Source organism: Pipistrellus hanaki (assembly GCF_964339955.1).
Source record: "Pipistrellus hanaki genome assembly, chromosome: 3".
In the NCBI taxonomy this organism is placed as follows: Eukaryota; Metazoa; Chordata; class Mammalia; order Chiroptera; family Vespertilionidae; genus Pipistrellus; species Pipistrellus hanaki.
In genome coordinates this window covers 92,560,141-92,582,493 of record NC_140505.1, presented here as the reverse complement: position 1 = coordinate 92,582,493, position 22,353 = coordinate 92,560,141, and the positions used below count along the sequence as shown (strand labels likewise).

The following is a 22,353-nucleotide window of genomic DNA, read 5'->3' as shown; positions in this document are numbered from 1 at the left end:
TGGGGACCCAGACTCATCCAGGGAGAAACTGGACTGTCTGGCAGTGGGCGGAACTTGAGGGCAGCTTTCTCTCAGAGGTGCTTGTAAAGATTGCCATGGGATACTGAGACACAGGGGTCTATTAGGGCAGGGCTGAAGGTAAACCAATGCTGTCTGCTTTGCACTGAGACTCTTCCCCATCCAAGCTGAGCACAGAGACTTTTGCAAGTCTTGTCTCCAGCACAGAAGTTCTCCCAGCACAGACACAGATGATTTTCACAGCCAATTGGCCTGAAGGCCAATTCCTCCCAGTGATACCAACAACAATCAAGACTTACCTACAATAAGACTGTGCACACAGCCCACAAAGGGGTGTATCAAGAGTGTCCACCTCAGGTAACTGGGGAGGCTGAGCCACTGGGCCCCTATAGGACACCTAGCACACAAAACCACTCTATCAACTCAGGAAAGCAGCCAAAATCTGGAGACAAAAAAACAGATCACAAATGAAAGAAATGGAGGAAAACAAATGACTGGATATAGAGTTCAAAACCACAGTTATAAGGTTTTTCAATAATTTTCTAGAAAAGACCAATACATTTAGCGAGACATATGAGGATATGAAAAAGGACCAACTATGAATTAAGCATACACTGACTGAAATAAAAAATATTATACAGAGATTTAACAGCAGACTAGAGGACCACAAGAATCAAGTCAAAGATTTGAAATACAAAGAAGCAAAAAACAATCAAATGGAAAAGCAAAAATAATAAAAAAATATGAAGATAGTGTAAGAAGCCTCTGGGACAACTTCAAGTGTACCAATATCAGAACTATGGGGGTGCCAGAAGGAGAGAGCAAGGTACTCAAAACCTACTTGAATAAATAATGACCAAAAACTTCCCCTACCTGGTGAAAGAAATAGACTTACAGGTCCAGAAAGTGCACAGAACCCCAAACAAAAGGAATCCAAAGAGGACCACATCATAATTAAAATGCCAGGAGCAAAAGATAAAGAGAGAATATTAAAAGCAGCAAGAGAAAAACAGTTACTCACAAGGGAGCACACATATGACTGTGAGCTGATTTCTCAACAGAAACTATGCAGGCCAGATGGGAGTGGCAAGAAATATTCAAAGTGATGAATAGCAAGAACCTACAACCAAGATTATCCTACCCAGCAAAGCTATCATTCAGAATTGATGGGCAGATAAAGAGCTTTCCAGATAAGAAAAAGCTAAAATGACTTCATCACCACCAAATGAGTATTATATGAAATGCTGAAAGGTATTCGAAGAAGAAGAAGAAGACGGTAAAGATAAAAATTATGAATGACAAATACATATCTATCAACAAGTGAATCTAAAAATCAAGAGAATAAAAAAATCTGATGAACAGAATAAACTGGAGATATAATAGAATAAGGGGCATAGAAAGGGAGTGAACTGACAATTCTTAGGGGGAAAGAGCCAGTGGGAAGAAACTGGACAAAAATCGTACACCTATGGATGAGGACAGTGGGGAGGAGGGGAGGGATGTAAGGGCAGATATTGGGGTGGGAACCCGATGAGGGGAGCTATGGGGGGAAAAAGGAACAACTGTAATAATCTGAACAATAAAGATTTATTAAATTAAAATGAAGTGGGTAGATATAAGAATTTAGACTACAGACAAAAAGCTTGGCATCTGGATTTTGATTATTTTTCAGTATTTATTTCAGGTATTACTTTTTTCACCTTACCTTTATATTTTCACTTGTTTATTTTCTTATTAATAAACAACATGTAGCCCAATGTATGTTATTTAATATCTTTTGAACATGAAATAAAGATAAGAATGCTTCTTATGCTCATCTTAAATCTTAGGTGGGCAGAGGGAAGGCCAACTTGGCCTTCTTATGTGCCTGAGTGGTTGCTCAGTGCAGCTTCCTAGGAGGGGCCTTAGTGCAGCCCTGTCCTTTATACTCATGAGGAGGGCTGCACTGTGCATAATGCAAGCAGTGAGGATGTCCTTAAAGCTATGACTGCCACACGGCTAGTTTTAATGACAGCTTAAGGACCCTGGGAGAGTAGCAAGTTAGGCATAGATCATAAAAAAATAGGACAGGAAAAAAAAATAGGACAGAAAAAAGAAAATAGGATGGAAAGGTCAACCCTTGCCTCCTTAAGTGGCAAGCTCTCAGGCCATTTCTGAAAGGTCTTTGTTAAATGCATCTGGAAACTGAGACAGACAAGCTGGCCTTCCCACCCTTGCAAAGGACAGATGCTTCCAAGTGTTCCTTTCCTGGCAGTCATTTCCATAGGATCTTGGAATAATTTTCTGGGTTTGATCAGGTTCCATATATCACGTAAGATTTCCAGTGTAAATTCAGTACCTCAAGGCTTATTTTATGTATTTGCCTGCTCCCAGTGTCTGAATTTCTGAATCTGGCCTTTGAAGAGGCTGGAATCTGTGAGACATCCCTACCCTCCTTAGACTACAACCTAGAAACTTTAAGTAGGGAGAATCACTATATGAAAACAAAGCATAATAATGACAACTCTCTGTCCTTTAGAAAGGACAAGCAACCTCCTAGGGCTCAGCCTCCTAGGAGAGATGACGGCCAGAAAAGCCAATCATCAAGATCAGCTCTCCGTCATAACAGGTATCTGTCATTTGTAACTATATATTGTTCCATGTAACTGTTTGATTTAGGTTGGATTCCCCTGGGTCACCACACAGCCAAGATGAGCAAGGAATATAAGGGACCACACCATAGAAATCCAGGGCAGGATCCGCCTAAGTTCTCAGGTGTCAGAGATGGTACCTCCGGAGCTTCTTGGTAAAGTGTCCATGAGAAGGAGTTTCCCCTTTCAGTAAAATAATACTTAGCAAAAATCCTCCATGTTACAATTTACATCCACTCACTTATCTCAAAGCACCTTCCCTGAAACGACTCTCGGGTGTGTTTTCTTCTCTTTGAGGCCATGATGGGGACGGGTGGGAGGAAGCAAAACAGCTGGGTACATGGACTAGGTTCTGATAAGATGAGGTTTACTCCACAGAGGTTCTGCTAGTCTAGGAGGACAGATCTCAGGACAATAATAACGGTGATAGCCAGTACTCATTGTGCCCTGGTGACTTACTCTGGTACTATACATAAATTAGCTCACAGAACTACATGATAACTCTAAGACATGGCTACTATAATTATCTCATTTTCATAAATGCAAAAACTGACATGTAAAGATGCTGGCTCATTTGTGTAAGAAATCAGGGTTCCCTCAGCAACCACAGCATCTCGTGCTATGCCCTCTTGAGTGGTTCTCCAAGAACCCAAGAGTTTTTCAGCTACTAGCAACTGTCAGGGTAGCAAACCAGGAGGAGGAGCAGCAGCAAGTCCTGGCTGCTTGGGTCAAACCTCAGAATATGGAGACCAGAGATTTGGGAAGGCCCTGTTATGAATAAACCAGGCTATTGTATGGAATTGCACTTGAAGTTCCTGGATGTTTTCAAGGGAAAATGGGGAATTAGCTTTCACTTTTAAATTAATGTATTTATAATCAGTGAATTTCTGTACAATCTTCTGTCCTGCTTGGCCACTCTTAGATCCCACCCACTCTAACAACCATGTAAACACTCTCCAGCTGAGCAGACTACTGGGGATGAACATCATCCAGCAATCTTTTACATGGTGGAAATTTAGAGGCGTGTGGCAGGAGAGAGAAGAGCAGTCAAGAATTTCCACATATTTAAGGTCAGGCCTGAAGGAGAGGCTTTTCCTGGTGGTGTTTCTCTGATGGAGGGCAAGGTCCTCTGTGCTGGCCTGTCATAGAATTCTGAGGCAATAGATGGGACAACCTTGGCTGTCCCATTTGGATCTGTCAGCTCCAGCTCTTACTGACTTGTTCTTTAGAGCCAGGAATGTATAAACACTAAAGACTTCAGCAGAGGGGCACTGCACAAGCCATCTTCATTGCCTGAAGCAAAACCTTCCAGATAAGCAATCAGGGAGAAACAATACAAAAACCATAAAGCCAGTTTTCTCCAGTCTTTGGGCACTTGGTCTCTTCCAAAGAAAATAAAAGTACTATTTCTAGGGTCTCCTTGGTAAGATGCTCCCCCTTCCCTGCTCCAAAAGGGTCATAAGCTGGTCAGGCCTGACCTAGAGTCTTCAATTGTGTGAACTGACTCACAAAGTAAGAATTACCCAATGTCTGTTAAAAACAGATATTCCTGGCCTCCATCTCAAATCCACTATATCTGATACTCCAGGGGAGGGCCCAGGAATCATCTCTTTACTAAGTGTACCATGTGGAGTTTTTATCAGAAAAATTTTGAGTGTTGGACCTCAAAGTGGGGTTTCTAGATCATAGCATCACTGGAATCTTTTATTTTTTTATTTATTTTTATTTTAAAATATATTTTATTGATTTTTTATAGAGAAGAAGAGAGAGGAATAGAGAATTAGATACATCGATGAGAGAGAATCATCAATCAGCTGCCTCTTGCACACCCCCTACTGGGGATGTGCCCGCAACCAAGGTACATGCCCTTGACTGGAATCGAACCCGGGACCTTTCAGTTCGCAAGCAGACGCTCTATCCACTGAGCCAAACCGGTTTTGGCTACATCACTGGAATCTTTTAGAAATAGGTATCTTGGGTTCTGCCCATACTGACTAGATCAGAAACTGCCCAGCAATGTGTGCTTTAATAAGTCCTTGTGGCAATTCTGATGCAGGCAATTTTTGATGAGCACTTTTCTATGGCAAGTGGTTTTGAGCCAAACCCAATTTCTGGCAGGTAAACTACTTAAGGAAATGATGAATGGAAGAAGTCCAGCCTATCCCTCCTGTGAAGAGCACCTATATTGTGTGTGGAGATAAGGAGAGCAGTAATAGTAACTGTTGCCAGTGAGACACTGTCAGTTGCTTTATTTGATTTAATCCTCATAACAAACCCATGAAGTGCAGTGTGCTTTGTAGTTGAGGAAACTGAGGCACGGAAAGACAAAGTAACTTGCCTACAACTAGTAGAGGTAGGATTAAGTTCTGATTTGACTACAAAATCATGTTCTGAAACATCATACTGTACTGGCCTCCCATAGTAGACATCTAAAGTTCTTTAAACTTGTCAAAAGTGAGTTTCTGGCCCTGAACAGTGTGCTTAGTGGTTAGTGTTGGCCTTGTGCACCAAAGGGTTGTGGGTTCGATTCCCAGTCAAGGGCACGTACCTGGGTTGCAGGTTTGATCCTCAGCCCTGGTCGGGGTGTATGCAGGAGGCAACCAACTGATGTGTCTCTTTCACATGGATGTTTCTCTCTCTCTCTCTCTCTCTCTTTCTCTCTCTCTCTCTCTCTCTCTCTCACTTTCTCTCTCTCTCTCTCTCTCTCACTTTCTCTCTCTCTCTCTCTCTCTCTCCCCCCCCCCTCCCTTCCCTCCCTCCCTCCTTCCTCCCAGTCTCTTAAAAAAAAAATAAATGGAAAAAAATATTCTCAGGTAAGGATTAACAAAAACAAACAAACAAACAAACAAACAAACAAAAAAGTGAGTTTCTGGATTGGACTGTTTAATTCCTTAAAACTCTGTTATTTCTCATTTTTAAGACCAACACCTCATCAAGGAAGGACTGAGGGCTGAAAACGCACCTAACTGCTTGGTGCTACAGGGAAAAATGGAACAAAAATGTGCCATTGCTGGGGATGCACTCCCTGTACCTCACAACTTTCCTGTGGGAAACAAGGCCAAGTCTCCTGCTCCTTCCTCAGAGCATTTCCCCTTTAAGAGACCATGTTTTATTTTGTATGCAGCTAATGCTAGTTGTTTCTTTCATTTTTTAAAACTCAAATTTAATTACTATAAAGGCATTTATTGTACTGTTTGATGCTGATATCTATTCTACCCATCCAATCACACCCTGCTGTAGAGGCATGACTTAGCCTTCCTGGAATTTCCCGTTTATAAATGACAGCGGAGAACAAGTTATTCCTGTAGGAAAGTGATCTGGCCCATACCTGAGGTCATGCCACCAGCTCTGCTTTGACTGTGAGTGAGAACTCTTCCTCATGGATGCAGCAGAGATGTATGTCTCTATGGGCAGGGATGCATGACAACAATATGTATGTAGTGATGGCTGTGGAAATGCAGGTACCAAAGGGGAGGCTGCCCCAGAATGCATGGAAGAGTTATTGGTGAGGCCAGCCCCAAAAGCAGTTCATACACAGCATGTCTGGCACCAGAGATAAGGTGTGGAGTGCAGCTGAAAAGAGCTCTGCCAGCAAACAGCTTAGTGAAAATATTGGTTGAACTTGAGGGGGAAAAAAGCTGTTTTCTTTATCCCCATATGTTCCCATTCTCATGGCTACAAAGAAGTGTGTGTTCATCAGTCTGGGGCCATGGGAAGTGGTCCCACTGTGGCAGCTCTGCAGGAGAGTCTGGCTAATACCAATATTATTCATCTTTTTAAAAAAATGTTATCTTGTTTATATTCTTTTTTTTATGCTTGTTTCTCTTTTATATGTTTTATATTTGTTTCTCTAGTTCCTTGATAATCTTCTATTAAGCACTTTGAATCTTTCTGTACTGACACTGTCAGGCCTGGGCAGGTATTGAGAACAAGGTATTGGGTACAGACAGCAAACACAGGGGTGTGGTAGGGGTTGGAGCATGCATGTTCACCAAAGACATCACTCAGTTAGACATAATGAAAACACTGGGACTGGCCAAGAATAAAGCCACTGGCTGCTGTGTGGCTCCTGGGACACAAATATTCTGCTCCTCTCTTTATGTATAGGGGAAAGAATAAAGCCCAGAGTGGTGATGCAGCTTTCACAAAATAGCACAGTGAGATGGTGGCTAAGTTGTAACAGAAGCCAGCTATTCCACTCCTGGTGCTCCTTCCACGGAACCACCAGCTCCCAATAGCACACTGCTTCAGGTCTACTGTTGTTCCTGTGTGGAATTCTTTTCCCTCCACTATATTTGTAAATAATAACCAGAGGGAAGCATCTGTGTCTGTCACTATTTTTTCTGTTACTTTTCAATGAATAACAAAACGTAACTTGATAGGTGTTCAATAAATACTTACTGAATCTCTGCATTAAGTCATATGGATTGTGATCTTTACTGGTTAACCTAAATGGAATAGGGGAGGAGGAATCAGCAGGCAGTAGGGAAACCAGGAAGAATCTTGGACCCAGAAAACATGAGTTTGAATCTTAGTCAATCCTTAATCCTTATCTCAGTCACCATTACTACTTTACCTATATAGTGAAAAGATATATTTTCTTTACAGGATTCCTGAGAGGATGACCAAGTGAGGTGATGGAGACAGAAGTCCCTTGTAAATGGTCCAGCATTATGCAAAGTAATAAAGACAGTGCTTACATGTGCCTGAGCACAAGCAGACCTTGAATAGATATTGTGGGTTCAGTTCAAGGTGACTGAATTAAAGCAGGTATCACAATAAAATGAGCCATAATCTTTGTGTTGGTGGAGGGTCTTGTCTTCAATTTGTGAAAAAATACAATTTCTGTGAAGCACAATAAAGCAAAGTGTAATAAACGAGGTGTGCTTATACTGTTTTAAACACTTTATATACATATTTAAACCTCACATCAAATCTGTGAGGAAGGGGCTAGTATTGCCCTTGTTTCACAGATGAGAAAACAGAAGCACACAGAGGTGACATAACTTGACTAGTGTCAAACAGCTGCTGGGTGCACAGACAAGATTCAAACCCAGGCAGTCTGGTTCAGATCCCATGCTGTTGGCAGGTGCTATGCTGCTTTCCCCAAGTAGGGGAAGGGGCTGCTAGGAAAGCTACTGGTACGAGCAACATACAGGAAAACCAGGCCTCAGCTCCCAGCCCAGGCTGACCTGCTGGCCACGTCCTCCTCCAGGCCCTTGTCTAGCACACTGCTCAGGTTGTGCTCAGCTTGTGTCTCCTCAGGCACTTCCTGCAGCTCCTCTGCCTGCTTCACAGACAGGCGGTAGTTCTCTAGCTCAATCCTTTCAGGAGTGCCCCTCAGTCTTTTGGCAATGCTGGGCTCCTCCAGGCCATTCACACTTGAACCTGCAAAATAAACAAAAAAGCAAAGTTCTATGACAAACTATAGGAACTGAATCCATGCTGTGTGGACGATGGAGGTGCAGGGAGGGAGAAGGCATTAATGGAAGGGCTATCTAAGCACCCAAGGCAGCAGCTGCTCATTTCAGTGAAAGGAGGGACAGTGCCCCTCCCCACATGCAGGTCAGGAGCCAGAGGAGTCAACAAAGTCACGGATTTGATGGAGGCCAGGTGAAGACACTAGTCTGAGAGTGGCAAAACTTCACTAAATATGAGAAGTAACAAGATTGCACTTCAGGGGAGAGCCACTGGCTCTCCTGTATCATCTTGGGGTGGTGGTGACGGAAACTTGAGATGAACCTTGAAGAAGTTCTAAAGCACCTTTTACTGAAAAAGGTGAGTTCTTCCAGTGGCCCCGCCCTTGATGTAGGATCTAATCAAGATTCCCAAACTATATCTGGCTGGTTCTCTGATGTGTCTAGGCTGCTTGTTTTGCTAAACATCTCCTACTGTAGATCTGTCTGTCTCCCCATGATTAGATTCACAGTGAACATTTGTTTAACAAGAATAACATGTTGGTGATGCTGTGCCTCTCTCACTGCATCTGGTCAATCTGGTCAGGATAGATACAGTGAGGCTGCCTCTCTCCTGGTGACACTGGCTCAACAATGCTTGGTTAATGTGGTCCCACTCATTTCTGTGTTGTAAAGAGATACGTTCCCCTTTGCAATTCATAAGTAATCTGTGCGGTGACATGTAGAAACAAGGAACTATCCTGCTTCCATCATCCTTTCATCCACTGGTGTTAATATCCATTGGTGATCTTTGCCTGGTGATTTTAAATATTCTAACATTCCTTCTCCACTAGCATTTCTTTTTTTTTTAAAATAAAGAACTTTTCCCATTTCTTTTTTTTATTTTGAGTACCACTATGGACTCACATCTGAATTCTTAAATGTTGTATCTATTATCGCCACTTAGTTTCCGTCAATCTAGAACAGTTTCTAGAAAAGACAGAGAGAAATACATCAATTGATCACCTTCTGCATGGGCCCTGATCAGGGCCTAAGCTGGGATAGGGCTGGTAGGAGCCTGCAAATGAGGTATTTTCCCTTGACCAGAATCGAAACCAGGACCTTTGGTCCACAGGCCGATGCTCATCCACTGAGCCACACTGGCTAGGGCAAAAATGAGTTATTCTTTAATTTGCTCACTATAATATGATGTAGCACATAGATTTAGGGTCAGACAAATCCAGGCTAGACACCTGACTCCACCAGTGACAGGTTGGAGGATCTTAAGAAAATTATGTAACAACTAAGAACACATTTCCTGATGTATAATAAGGATGGTGTCATCTCCCAGGATTATTATGAACATGGAATGAAATTATATACATATAAACATGTATGTGTGTGTGCTCTATACATATTATCTTCCTCTTCTACATGGGCAGTATTCAGCAAGTATGAGTTAAGTGATGGATCCAATGTCCTATTAGACATTTTCACCACCAATTTGTATGAATTCTTAAATAGGTATGTTGTATTCATTTGTTCTGGATTGCAAACAGTTACTTGACAAAGAAAGATGGGAAGAGAGTTCTGTGCAGAGGCAGCAATATCAGATAAGGTATGGCAACAGAGAAAGACAGTTTGGCATAATTAGACCTTCAATGGCAGTGAATCTGAAGCAGGAGAGAAGATACAGAAATGGAGGTGGGAGCAGGTGATGAATGGCTTTGCATCCTAAACAGGGCAAGTCCCTGACTTCTAAGACATTCTGAGCTCTAAAAAATAATACTGGATTTTGGCAGGCAACAACATTGTCAGGTGATTGGTGGTCTAACAGGCAAAACAAATAACCTCTGTACTGAAGAACTAAAGGAAAGAGGGGGGAGAGATGCAAATCAAAACAACAATGCGGTACCATCTCACACCTGTCAGAATGGCCAACATCAACAAATCAACAAACGACAAGTGTTGGCGAGGTTGCGGAGAAAAAGGAACCCTCGTGCACTGCTGGTGGAATGTAGACTGGTGCAACCACTATGGAGAACAGTATGGAGTCTCCTCAAAAAACTGAAAATGGAACTCCCATTTGACCCAGTAATCCCACTCCTAGGATTATATCCCAAGAAGCTAGAAACACCAATCAGAAAGGATATATGCACCCCTATGTTCATAGCAGCACAATTTACAATAGCTAGGATTTGGAAACAGCCTGGGTGCCCTCAGCAGATGACTGGATCAAAAAACGACGGTACATCTATACAATGGAATACTATGCTGCCATAAAAAAGAAAAATTCTCATCATTTGCAGCAACCTGGATGGAATTGGAGAACATCATGCTGAGTGAAATAAGCCAGTCAATGAAAGAGAAACACCACATGATCTCACTTATCTAAGGATGATAAAGAACATTATAAAATGAAGAACCAAAAGATAGATACAGAGACAGTAAAGCAACAAGCAGACTGTCAAATTACAGCGGGGAGATTAGGGAGATCTGGGGGAGATAAGAGATCAACCGAAGGATTTATATACATGCATATAAGTACGATCAATGGACACAAAACTCTGGGGAGGGAGGGAAGGGCAATGGTATATATACAAAGATAATAATTTAATTTAAAAAAATAAAATAAAGAGGTGGGATAGTGATTTAGTAATTTCTGTGACATTACAAGCTGTGGAGAACATGTTCTCAAAACCTGGCACATGGTGTACAATGTGCTAAATCTTTTAGTAATATATCATTAGAAAGAACTTTTTATAAACCCAGGTAATCACAGAATAAAGTATATGTGCATCTGCAGAATTACCAGTGTCTTCCACCAAACAGCATCTTTTATATTTACTAGAGAATCTTTCCTAAAAAGCAAGACACAGGCATGTTCATTTATAAATTTAGGTAGAACGCATTAACAATGGGGTCTGGGCACCAATCCTTGAGTTTGCTTGTGCCTGTGCACATGCCTACTGTCCTAGTCTTTGCATCCTTAGAAGTAGGTAACAGTAAAAAAATGGTGGGAAACAGCAGGTAGATGCCACCTTGACATTCTGCCCTGCCAGGGCCCAGCCAACACAGGCACTGTCTACGCTGCCTCATAGCATTTCCAAATACTGGTCTTCTTGTCCTCTTTCTCATCAAAACCCAATATGTCAAAGATGAGAAGGACAGGATTCCTGACTCTAAAACCATTGGAGTTTTTCTTTCCCATTGTAGAGGGCCAAATGGGAAGACACCTGGACATTTTTTAGATTGTTGTTGACTGGGCCCGGGATATTGGCGGAGTCATGTCAGTTGCACTCCCGCCCTGGGAGTGCGGAGATGTTCTTAGTTCCTGGCTTGTGTTTGTTTGGGAGGAAGGAGTGGGTGCAACCTGGGCCCTCAAGGCTCCTTGTTTTCCTGTGAAACCCCTTGTTGGATTGGAGTATAAACAGATGTGCTGTGTGACTCAGGAGGTCGTCAGCCTGTCTTTCCAGCACAGGTCAGCGGCCCTCCCAGCTCCCAGCTTGAAATCTATCTCTGTGTCTTCTCTCTTTATTTCTATTATTTTTCAATCCCTGGCCACCTCCACTTAGAAATGGTTCGTTCATCTCTCCTTCCATGCTGCATCAGGGCCCCGCATTCTGGTGCCCAACGTGGGGCAGTGGGCAGAAAGAGGCAACAAGAGGTAAGAGGCAAGGGATCGCTCCCAAGAATTGCGTGCGCCACAGATTTAAGGAACTGTAAGGTAGAGGGATTGTATTATTGTGAAATTGAATTAGCTGGGTGTAAAACATGGGTAATCCTTCTAAATGCTTTAAACTATGCTCATGGCTCAAAGAGATTCTCTTAAGCCTAGTCAGATTCTTGATTTCTTTCTTAAGGTTTGTTGATGAAACCTGGGAAAAGGTTAGAAAGCAGCTGCATGACCAATACTCAGCAGAAAGTCCAGAGAAAATTCCTATTCCTACTTTAATTTTTGATTCAGCACAGGAGAGTTTAAGAATGTTTAAGCGAGGTGCAGCCACAACCTTACAGCCTGGAGTGGAAGGGTGCGAATCTTTAAGAATACCATCTGCCCCTCCTCCGCCTCCACGTGTAAACTACTTGTAACCAAGCAAAAAAGATTAAAGGAATTTCTTAGCAATTGCCAATAATTCTTTATTTTAAAATCTTTTTCTTTCCTTAAAAATAAAAATAAAAGTTGAAAAAGTAATAAAATAAAAAACAAAAGATACCAGGCCATCATCAATGACTTTTTCCCCCAAAAGGAGGTGGGGGAAGGGAGACAGGATGCCATTCCCCAAAAAAGCCACTTTAAGAGGCCTCATATTCACCATCCCCCCCCCCCCCCCCCCTGCTAATAACTTAAAGCTTTTACAAATTCATAAATGCATCCGGGATTTCTGTGGACATGTAGGGGGAAAGGGCCAGTTTAAAAACGAGTGCTCATAGTTTTTGAGCTGGGCTTAACTCTGCAGCTTACAGAATAAAAACCCGAGAGACTGTTTTTAGCCTTATAGGTGGCAGAGATGAATACAGGCTAGTTTCCCAAGGCTTTTAAAGCAGCTCTTTTGAAATTTCCCGCCCTGAGGCAAGTAACCAGCAGGAAGTGGATAGCAAGTTTACATATTAATGGCTGAGAGTTTGCCTCTTGACTTCCCCAGCAGGAAAATTGTGACCGTTTTGAAATTTAAATCAAATGATAAAAACTCAAATCTAAATGTATTGAATTGTTATAATACTGAAATGTTGATCTGAGTATGCCTTGCATGAAGTCCAGAGAACTGAAGTAGTCTATTAATTAAATATGCCTTATATTTTATTTGAAATATATCTTTAAAAATGTAAAAGTATTATTGATTTGAGAAATGCTATTTGATTTGTTACCTGAAAATTTTAAAGTTCTGAAAGTTTAGGTTTTTTTTTTTTTTTTTTTTTTTTTTTTTGCCATGATGCCAGAAACAAATCAGTTTCTCAAAAAGAGAGATGTTGGCAGAAAGCAAGGAAGGCTGGTCAACAACCTAACTTGCTCTAACCACTCTCCCGGTATGCTAAGGAAGGTGGTAATTTGCATTGAATGGCTACAAACTTCCTCCAAACTCCTGTGGCAAAAAAAAATTTTTTTGGAAGTTGGCTTAATTATATAAATGAAATATAGTGGCAACCATACTTTGGTAAAAACTGCTATTTGAATTTTAACCCTTCTATAATTAATGTCGTTTTCCAACATTCATTTAAAATCTTGCTTGGCGTTGACTTGTATTGACATAACCTTCAAACACATGGTATCTACAGAACGTGTGAAGTGCAATTAACAAGTTTTGCTTGAAAAAGTTTGTGTTTGGTTTGGTTTTTGTTACAAAACTAGGGCTAAGAAGATGGCGGATGAAGAGCATATTCGGCACTGCATGCTTTACGAGTTCCAATTAGGAAGAAAAGCAAGTGAGGCTGCAAAAAACATCTGTAGTGCTCTTGGTCAAGATGCAGTTAGCGCCAGAAAATGCCAGCGTTGGTTTGAGAAATTTCGCGAGGGAAATTTTTCATTAGATGACAAGAGTGGTCGAGGCCGTGTGTCCAATTTTGATCAAGAAGCTCTTCAAGCTCTTTTGGTGCAAAATCCTCAAATTACCCAACAAGAGCTTGCGACAACTTTAAATTGTTCACAAAAAACAATTTCCAATCAATTGCGTGCACTTGGCAAAGTCCAAAAGTTTGGAAAATGGGTTCCTCATGAGTTGACCGACAACAACCGTAATCAAAGAGTCACAATTTGCAGTTTGCTCCTCTCTCGTCAAAACCGTTTGCCGTTTTTAGAGCAAATTGTTACCGGAGATGAACAATGGGTGCTGTATGTTAATTTGAAAAGGGGGCCTCAATGGTTGGACAAAAATGAGGCTCCGCAGCCCACGCCAAAACCTGACTTGCATGCGAAAAAAGTGATGTTGTGTGTTTGGTGGAATTTTAAAGGAATTCTTCATTATGAACTTTTACCATCTAACCAAACCATTACAAGTGCAGTGTATAGTGCCCAATTAGAAAGGTTAGCCCAAGCTTTAAGAGAAAAAGAACCCGCGCTGATTAATCGGAAGGGCGTAATTCTTCACCACGATAACGCACGACCGCATACTGCAAGAATCACTGCTGAAAAACTGCGCCAGTTGGAATGGGAAGTTCTCCCTCAACCTGCATATTCTCCTGATATTGCCCCTTCCGATTACCATTTGTTTCGTTCTTTGCAAAACTTTCTTCTTGGAAAAAAATTTAATAATGAAGAATGCCTCAAAAATGCATTGACCGAATTTTTTGCATCAAAATCACAAGAATTTTACAACAGAGGGATTAAAATGCTTCCTGAGCATTGGGCACAAGTAGTAGAAAACAACGGCAACTACAATATATTGTTGATTAAATTTTGTTGTATTGTTTAAATGAATTCGATTTAAAAAAAGTATTAGAAAACGACATTAATTATTACTAGACCTAATAGTTTGGCCCCTGCATCTGATTAAAACACAGGGTACTTACCTCAGCTTCCAGGTGAAGACCTGGAGGCTAAGGCAATTTTCCCTTGCCTGGGACCAGGACCACAGGAGGATGATTCCCACTGACTCAGTTGCTTCAGGGATAGAAACTGTAGATAACCTTTAGAGTCTAACCGCTGAGCTCTGCTTCTGTGTTATCGCTATTGCAAGACAGGGCCACATTCCAATGTCCAGCAGGATGTGACTGGGAACCAACCCTGTGGGCTGTCCCCAGTCTTTAGAATTTAGTCTTTAGGATTTAGAATTTAGAACAAAGGAAAATTCCTGTGGTTTGAACCTTTAAAAGGGACTGCCTACCCCTGAAATGGTGCTGTCATTTGGAGTCCACCTGTGTACGGTGTTCTTGTGGCTGTCCTGGCCAGTCAATAAATCCTTGCTTGCTTTTTTAAATTAATTAATCAGCCTCCGGTGGTCTTATTTTGAACCCAGGGTTCGACCCCACAACAATAAATAAAAAGGTAAAGTTTAAATTTGCCTCATAAAAAATCTAGAGGACAGAATTGAAGCTCTTAATTAATTATGTCTCGTATTTTTCTTAGAAATGTAAAGTGTTATTAATCTAGGATAGGGGTGTCGAACTCAATCAGAGAAGGGGCCAACATCTAAAATCCAGCCTAAATCACGGGCCGAATGGTTTACTGAACAGTCATAAACTGAAAATGTCATAAACTGACAGCGGAGTGCAGTGATGACAGCGCGGTGCGGGCCACATTGCAAGGCCTGGCGGGCTGGATTTGGCCCGCGGGCCTTGTGTTTGACACATGTGATCTAGGACATGCAAAATATATTTGACTTGCCAGCTTTAAAAGTTCAAAGTGCAAATTAAAAGGGGGAGAAATTCTATAGCTAAAATGTGTTTTCTCTAATAATTAGGAATTCAAAACAAGTTGCTTATTATTGGTCTAATTAGAAAAGGAGTAATTCTGTGATCTCAATAAAAAATTTTCTATGCAAAAACTAGTCTAAATCTAATTGATATATTAAGATAATCAGGTATTATAATATTTAAATCATATATGGATATAGATATTGTTTGATGGTTTTTTCCATGTTAAAATTTCAAGGCCTTACCAGAGATGATTTTTGTAAAGCTCCAAGGGCCCGAAGTAATACAAGAAATTCTCTCTTCTTAAAGGAAATCTTTTCAAAACAGATCTAATATACTTGAAATTGCATGGAAAGCCTTATCAAACAAAAATTAATAAATATACTTCATGATAGATCCTCCCTTCCCTCAGTTGATGGACAGAAATAAACCCTACCTGTGGCCAGACATTCCTGAGCTCTGAACCACCAATCAGCACCTGCCAAATACCCTAAGCCCCCATTCCTAAGTCCCTAGGTCCCTAATCAATCAGTGTGTGCCGAGTGCCCTAAGCCCTGCCCCCTATCCTTAAAGGTGCTTGTAAGCCCCTTGCTCGCTCTCTTCCTCTCCTCTCCGTGGAAGCAGCCTGCAGGGGTACCCTTCCTTCCAATAAAGCCTGTGTGTCCTGCCAGCCTGGTCTCCGCTCTACCTTCTCTATTTAATCTATCACTTCAAATATTTTAGGTTTACAGTCATGTATTGTTACTGGCAAAGGAAAGCAGTTAATAACTCAAATAGGATATCAACCTTTTTAGGAGTGGTCACTGACCAGTCTCCTCACCCTCATGCTGATCCTATACAATGGAAAGATGATAGATCTGTATAGGTAGATCAGTGGCCATTAACCAAGGAGAAATTAAGTCATATTCATGAATTTATACAAGAACAAATGGAGGTTGGCCACATAGAACCTTCCAATAGTCCTTAGAATACGCCTATATTTACAATCTCTAAAAAGGCCACAGGAAAATGGTGATTGTTACATGGTCTTAGAGCAGTTAATGCTACTCTACTATGCATACCATGGGAGCTTTACAACCTGGACTTCCAGCGCCTTCACAAATCTCTTTAAATTGGTCTCTCATAGTAGTAGATCTTAAAGATTGTCTTTTCATAATTCCCTGGGCACCTCAAGATAAAGAGATTTGCATTTTCAGTACCATCTATTAATAATATAGAGCCTATGAAAAGATATCAATGGAAGGTTTTACCTCAAGGAATGGCCAATAGCCCTACTCTGTGTCAAAAATATGTGGCTCAAGCTGTTCAGCCTTTAAGAGACAAATACTCCCAGTGTTACATTATTCATTACATGGATGACTTGCTCTTAGCAAGCCCACAGGAAGAACAGACCTTGGCCATGTTTTCCCAATTAGAAGAGGAGCTCCCTAGATGGGGCTTAAGAATTACTCCAGAAAAGGTACAGAAAGAAACACGTTTCCAATATTTGGGAACCATAATTGAAAACCAAAGCATTAGGCCTCAGAAGGTGGAGATAAGAAAAGATTGTTTTAAAATTTTAAATGACTTTCAGAAATTAGTAGGGGACATTAATTGGTTGAGGCCTTATCTGAAGATCTCTACAGGAGAAGTGACAAATTTATTTAGTTTACTTAGAGGTGACTCTACTCTTTCCTCTTCCTGAACATTAACTGATGAAGCTAGGAATGAGTTGCTAAGAGTTGAGCAGGCAATTTCCTCAGCCCAAGTAGCACGGGTACAGCCTGAATTACCTTTATTGGGACAAATTAATCACTGCCCTTTGTGAGTAAAAAATTAAATTCTGGCTTGCACCAAAATAGGGGACTATCACTACTTGCTCCTGGAAGAGATGCAGAAAATGTAACTAAGACCTTGTCTATACAAAAAGAAAATTGACAGCCAATTTGAAATTGAATTGCCATTGGCTTAGAGCAAAGAATATTCTTACATGATATTATTCTACAATGTCATTATAATTTTGATATTTTATACCAGCATATACCAAACAAACTTACAAACTAATTCTTTGTATGTTTGGCAGCCATTTAAAAAGCACATGAAAGGATTTAATCCCTTCCACCGTGTGGAAGGCCCCTTGGGAAGGCACTGAAGCATTCTATATTGGCCCATTTTGCCCTTTTTGCCAAGAAGGACCCTTTTGTCACAATCCAATTGCCTGCAGCTGTTGCCTGAGTTTTCAGCTCAGGCTGAGGTTGAAGCCTCGTGGTGGCAAACCAGGAGCTTCTATACATTTAAACATTAGTAATCTATCAAATCAATCCAATTGTGGGGCTGACCTTTGAAATTCTGAGGCAGATGAAGAAAAACATGGCTCAACAAGGTAAGCTAATTTTGAACTAATTCTGCTTATTGGCTTCACCTCTGCACTCTCAAAGGTATATGTATCTTTATTACACAGCTATTTCCTTTTCATAGGTCTGACCAGGGGCTCTGCTGGGAGGGAATCATTACAGTCATCTTTGTTTCTGGTGCCTATCAGTGTGTAAGAATAGATATTCAATAAAACATTTTGAATAAAAGTTTTTATCCTGTATCTAAGATAGAATAACACTTCACCATAATTTAAAGAAATTAGTTGTACATATTCTGGTCTCATTTTCCTTATCATAACACAGAAAACTTAAGACCTCTATGTCTTTCAAGTAGGTTAATGGTCCCCTACCTTGCTGTCCAGGTCCCCAAGAAAATGAGGAATGCCATCTCTGTGTAAGAGGTGAGCCTACCAAGAGAGTAACAATTCCCACAGCACCTAAATAAAAAAACCTATAAAGATGCAGTGTGTATGCATTAAGGCCCTGAAAAGAGACGGACTAACCTAATAATTGAGTAATATGCAAATTAACCATCACTCTGCTACACAAGCCATGCCCACCAGTCAACCAGAGTGAGTTTGCAAATTAACCCAATAAAGATGGTGGTTAATTTGCATACATGGAAGGAGGGAGAAGTGAAGACTGAAGGCAGCATAGAAGGAAGAGGGAGGGAAAGTGGAAAGCAAGGCAGCTGTGGCTGCTGGAGGGAAAGCACTGGCAGCGCATGTGGGAAGGGCGGGGTGAGGTGAGTAGCTGCAGTGTGTGTATGCTCGCATGCGCATGCACCCCAAAAGTGGCAGTGGCGAAGGCGGTGGCGGTGGCGGTGGGAGGCAGCGGGGGCGAGGGGGGCGGGGATAGCGGATCTGGTGGGCGGGACGCGCAGTTGTGGTGGCAGTGCTTATGGCCTTGGAGACTGCGGTGGCGGTGGCCGCGGGCGGGGTGGGGTGGGTGGGAGGGAAGCCTACTGGAAGTCTTGCAGGAATATTCCTGCACAGGTGCCTAGTCTGAAATAACTAATGTTCTAAAATGATTTCACTTCATGGTGGAGAGTGGTTTAGTTCCAGGGAGCAGCTTGCTAACTCGAAAACCAGACCCAATAATAAAAGCAAAGGGAGAGGTGGAAAGGCAGAGAAGGACTATGAATCTGAATGCAGGCACTCCTAGTTGATGTGCTTTTCACAAGATGCGAGATTTAAATTTTGATCCCTCCTAACCTCCAGAGCAGAGCACCTGTGGCACTTCATCTAGGGTGTGTCCAAAACTGGCTCTGAGGTGGCACAGATGTGGCAGCTACACAGGCTTGGTCTCTGAGCCATGAGAGTGATTTTCAACATCTGGGGGGAGTGAGACTACCAAGAGGGTCACATTCCCAACAAAAGGCTATCCTTTTGAAGATACAAAAACCTCACAAAAAGCATTCTCCTAGTTAGACAAAGATAAATTTTGGAAAGGAACTAAAATCACCTCCAGGAATGCCCACAAGGAGCACTTAATACTGATATTTATCATAGTTATTTATACTTTGTCTTCTGTTAAGAGGGTCACTGAAACTGGCTTGGAGAAGAAACAATGCTTAAGGACAGAGGTCCTAGAAGGCCAATGGAACAAGAGGGCACAAAACTAGACTCAGGAAGAGCCCTTTCTAATAAGTGATACTGCAGTGTCACCAGCTCTTTGCTCACCCATAATACACCCCTTCACACAGTCATTTCAAAAGAGAAAATCAGACCACCTTTCCTGCAAATGGGCCACAAGGTAGCATTGAGGTCTTTGGGGATAAGGGTTGTGGCTCAAATCAGAACAGATTCAGACAGTCTTTAGGAGTCTTTAGCTCTGCCTAAAATAAAGATAACCAAATCCTGCTCAGTCCTAACTTGTTAAAAATTCAGTGTGATGCAAACCCTCTCTATGACTGCTTCTCTAGTGTAGAGATCCTCAAGCAGTGGTTCTCAACCTTTCTAATGCCACGACACTTTAATAGATTTCCTAATGTTGTGGTGACCCCCCAACCATAAAATCATTTTCATTGCTACTTCATAACTGTAAATTTGCTACTGTTATGAATCGTAATATAAATATCTATGTTTTCTGATGGTCTTAGGCTCTACAGCAGTGGTTCTCAACCTGTGGGTTGTGACCCACAGGTTGAGAACCACTAACATGGTCACCTAAGACCATTGGAAAACAGATATTTACATTACGATTCATAACAGAAAAATTACAGTTATGAATTAGCAACAAAAATAATTTTATGGTTGGGGGTCACCACAACATGAGGAACTGTATTAAAGGGTCTTGGGATTAGAAAGGTTGAGAACCACTGCCCTAGAATATCATGAAATTAGTAGGTGATTTCACATTCCATCCATGCAAGTTGAGGAAAAACAATGACAAATGTAGCCAAGTACTTGCAGAGATTTAACAACGCTTCAAAAAAACTGACATGCAGTGCACATCAACTCCCCTTGGCCCACACTGCTAAAGATGCTGCTGAAGACGAGAGAGCCCTTCTTACTGTTCTGTTTCCCCAAGTCTTTGCTGGTTAGGAATACATCCTGATGGACCATCCTGTCCCAACCCACAGAAAGAAAGACCGTCAGCCAGTCAGAAGAAATAATCCTAAATCATTCTCTCCCTCTGATTATTCCAGAACTTTCTGAAATCCCTATCAATAATAATCATGTTTGATTTTCCTAGAATGCTTTTCAATAAACAACTTTCCATACATTTTAGATTATTTTATCTTTATAACAACCTTATGAGTTAGAGAGCAGCAGGTAGTATTTCTCCCCCCCATTTTATAATGTTATAAAACGGGGAAACTGAGGCTCAGAGAAGTTAATGACCAAAGATGGCAATTAATTTTCAGAATTGAAATTCAAATTAGCATCTTTTCAAGATCTATGCTTGTTCCATTTATACCCAGCTCAATTCTTTGAGGCTGTTGTCACCATAGAAGGATGGGGAACATATTGGGGGTTCAGGGACAATTCATTGTGGTACAGAAAAAACCCCCACTAGAACTTCTGTTCTTAATTTATTTCTAAGTCCTGCCTTCTAAACTGTTTTGTAAATGTCCATTAATGCATACAATATTGACACAGGTTATCTACATGTATTTAAGTATCCACACCCTGGGAAGTATGTATTCCCAGTTGCATGGGGTGGGTAATAAGCAAAGACCACTGCTGTTCGACGTGTTTTGTATCCCTTCTATCATCCTTATTCACTCTCCTTTCCAACCTCCTATGGCAACAATAGAATTGAGGTTAACTGTATGTCAATGTCATGTCCTTTTTTCTTCTGACTTTAGTCTAGATCCGTGGTAGGCAAACTGCGTCTCTTGAGCCACATGTGGTTCTTTGGCCCTTGAGTGTGGCTCTTTCACAAAATACCACGGCCTGGGCGAGTCTATTGTGAAGAAGTGGCATTAGAATAAGTTTAAGTTTAAAAAATTTGGCTCTCAAAAGAAATTTCAATTGTTGTACTGCTGATATTTGGCTCTGTTGACTAATGAGTTTGCCAACCACTAGTCTAGATCAATGGTTATTACTGGGGTGATTTTCCTCATGGGTCATTTGTCAAAGTCTGGAGACATTTTTGGTAGTCACAACCTGGGAAGGGAGGTTTGTATTAACATCTAATGTGAAGAGGCCAGGGAAACTGCCAAATATCCTACAACACACAGGACAGGCCTCCACAACTAAGAAATACTAGTACATAGCCCATAATGTCAACAGTGCTGAACTTGAGAAACCTTGGTCTAGAAGTTTTATCAAACAACTTCTGATCTCTCACCAAATAGGCCAACCAACCCCTCAAATACTCTGTTCATGTCTTGATTGGATTAGTTGCATTAAAACCATAGAGCAGTAAACTTGTGAATCTTCGTTTGTTGCCAAGGTAAGACATCTTGACAATGGAAATACAATGGAAGGATCAACTGAGAACTGCCATACCAGACAGATAGCTGTTGGCTTGTCCATAGAGAGAAAACCCAGGGAAGATATTCAGTTCTAATGCCCACACACAGAGCAGCATGAGACATCTCAACTTTTCATCATCTTATGGCACAACTCCACTTGCAGACCATGACTCTGCTCAATCTCTCCAATGCCACTTAAGAGCAACCACACATATCCACATTTGGCTTGCATGTGAGCCCTACTATATGGCCAAAATAGTAATTAAGAGAGACTAAAAATAAGTTTGATGAACTCTTCCTCTTTCACTTAACTTTTTCCTAGCTGGATGCTATAGTAGGTCCTCTTACTAAACTAAAGACATAACGTGGAAAAACACATTTTCTTCCTCCCTATGTTCTCAACTCTTCTTTTTCCCCAAGTTTCTAAAAATATTCTATCTATGACCTCTAATGGCTCTCTGTCAGGCCATAGCTTTCCAAGGCTGTGCCTGCACATGTGCAGGAGACTTCCTGAAAGCATTTTGGTGCCTGAATCAAATTTTATCCAACAGAACAAAACCAAAACTGCTTATCTGTAATGATATGTACATTTATCCTAAAGAAGTAAAGGTCAGTCATTTTATGTGAGTTCAGTCCAAAGTTAGATAAGAATTTCCAAGTTCCTCTCCTGTCAGTACAAA

General features: G+C 41.3%; 1 protein-coding gene across 6 annotated transcripts in view; it reads right to left on the bottom strand.

Annotated features, from left to right (window-relative positions):
• MICAL3 (microtubule associated monooxygenase, calponin and LIM domain containing 3) overlaps positions 1-22,353 on the bottom strand; it is a 250,954-nt gene that overhangs the window by 67,887 nt on the left and 160,714 nt on the right. For all 6 annotated transcript variants that reach the window (XM_084878513.1, XM_084878514.1, XM_084878515.1 and 3 more), the window contains one exon: positions 7,841-8,036. In XM_084878513.1, coding sequence (XP_084734639.1) covers positions 7,841-8,036 — 196 coding nt within the window. The remainder of the gene's footprint in view (positions 1-7,840; positions 8,037-22,353) is intronic.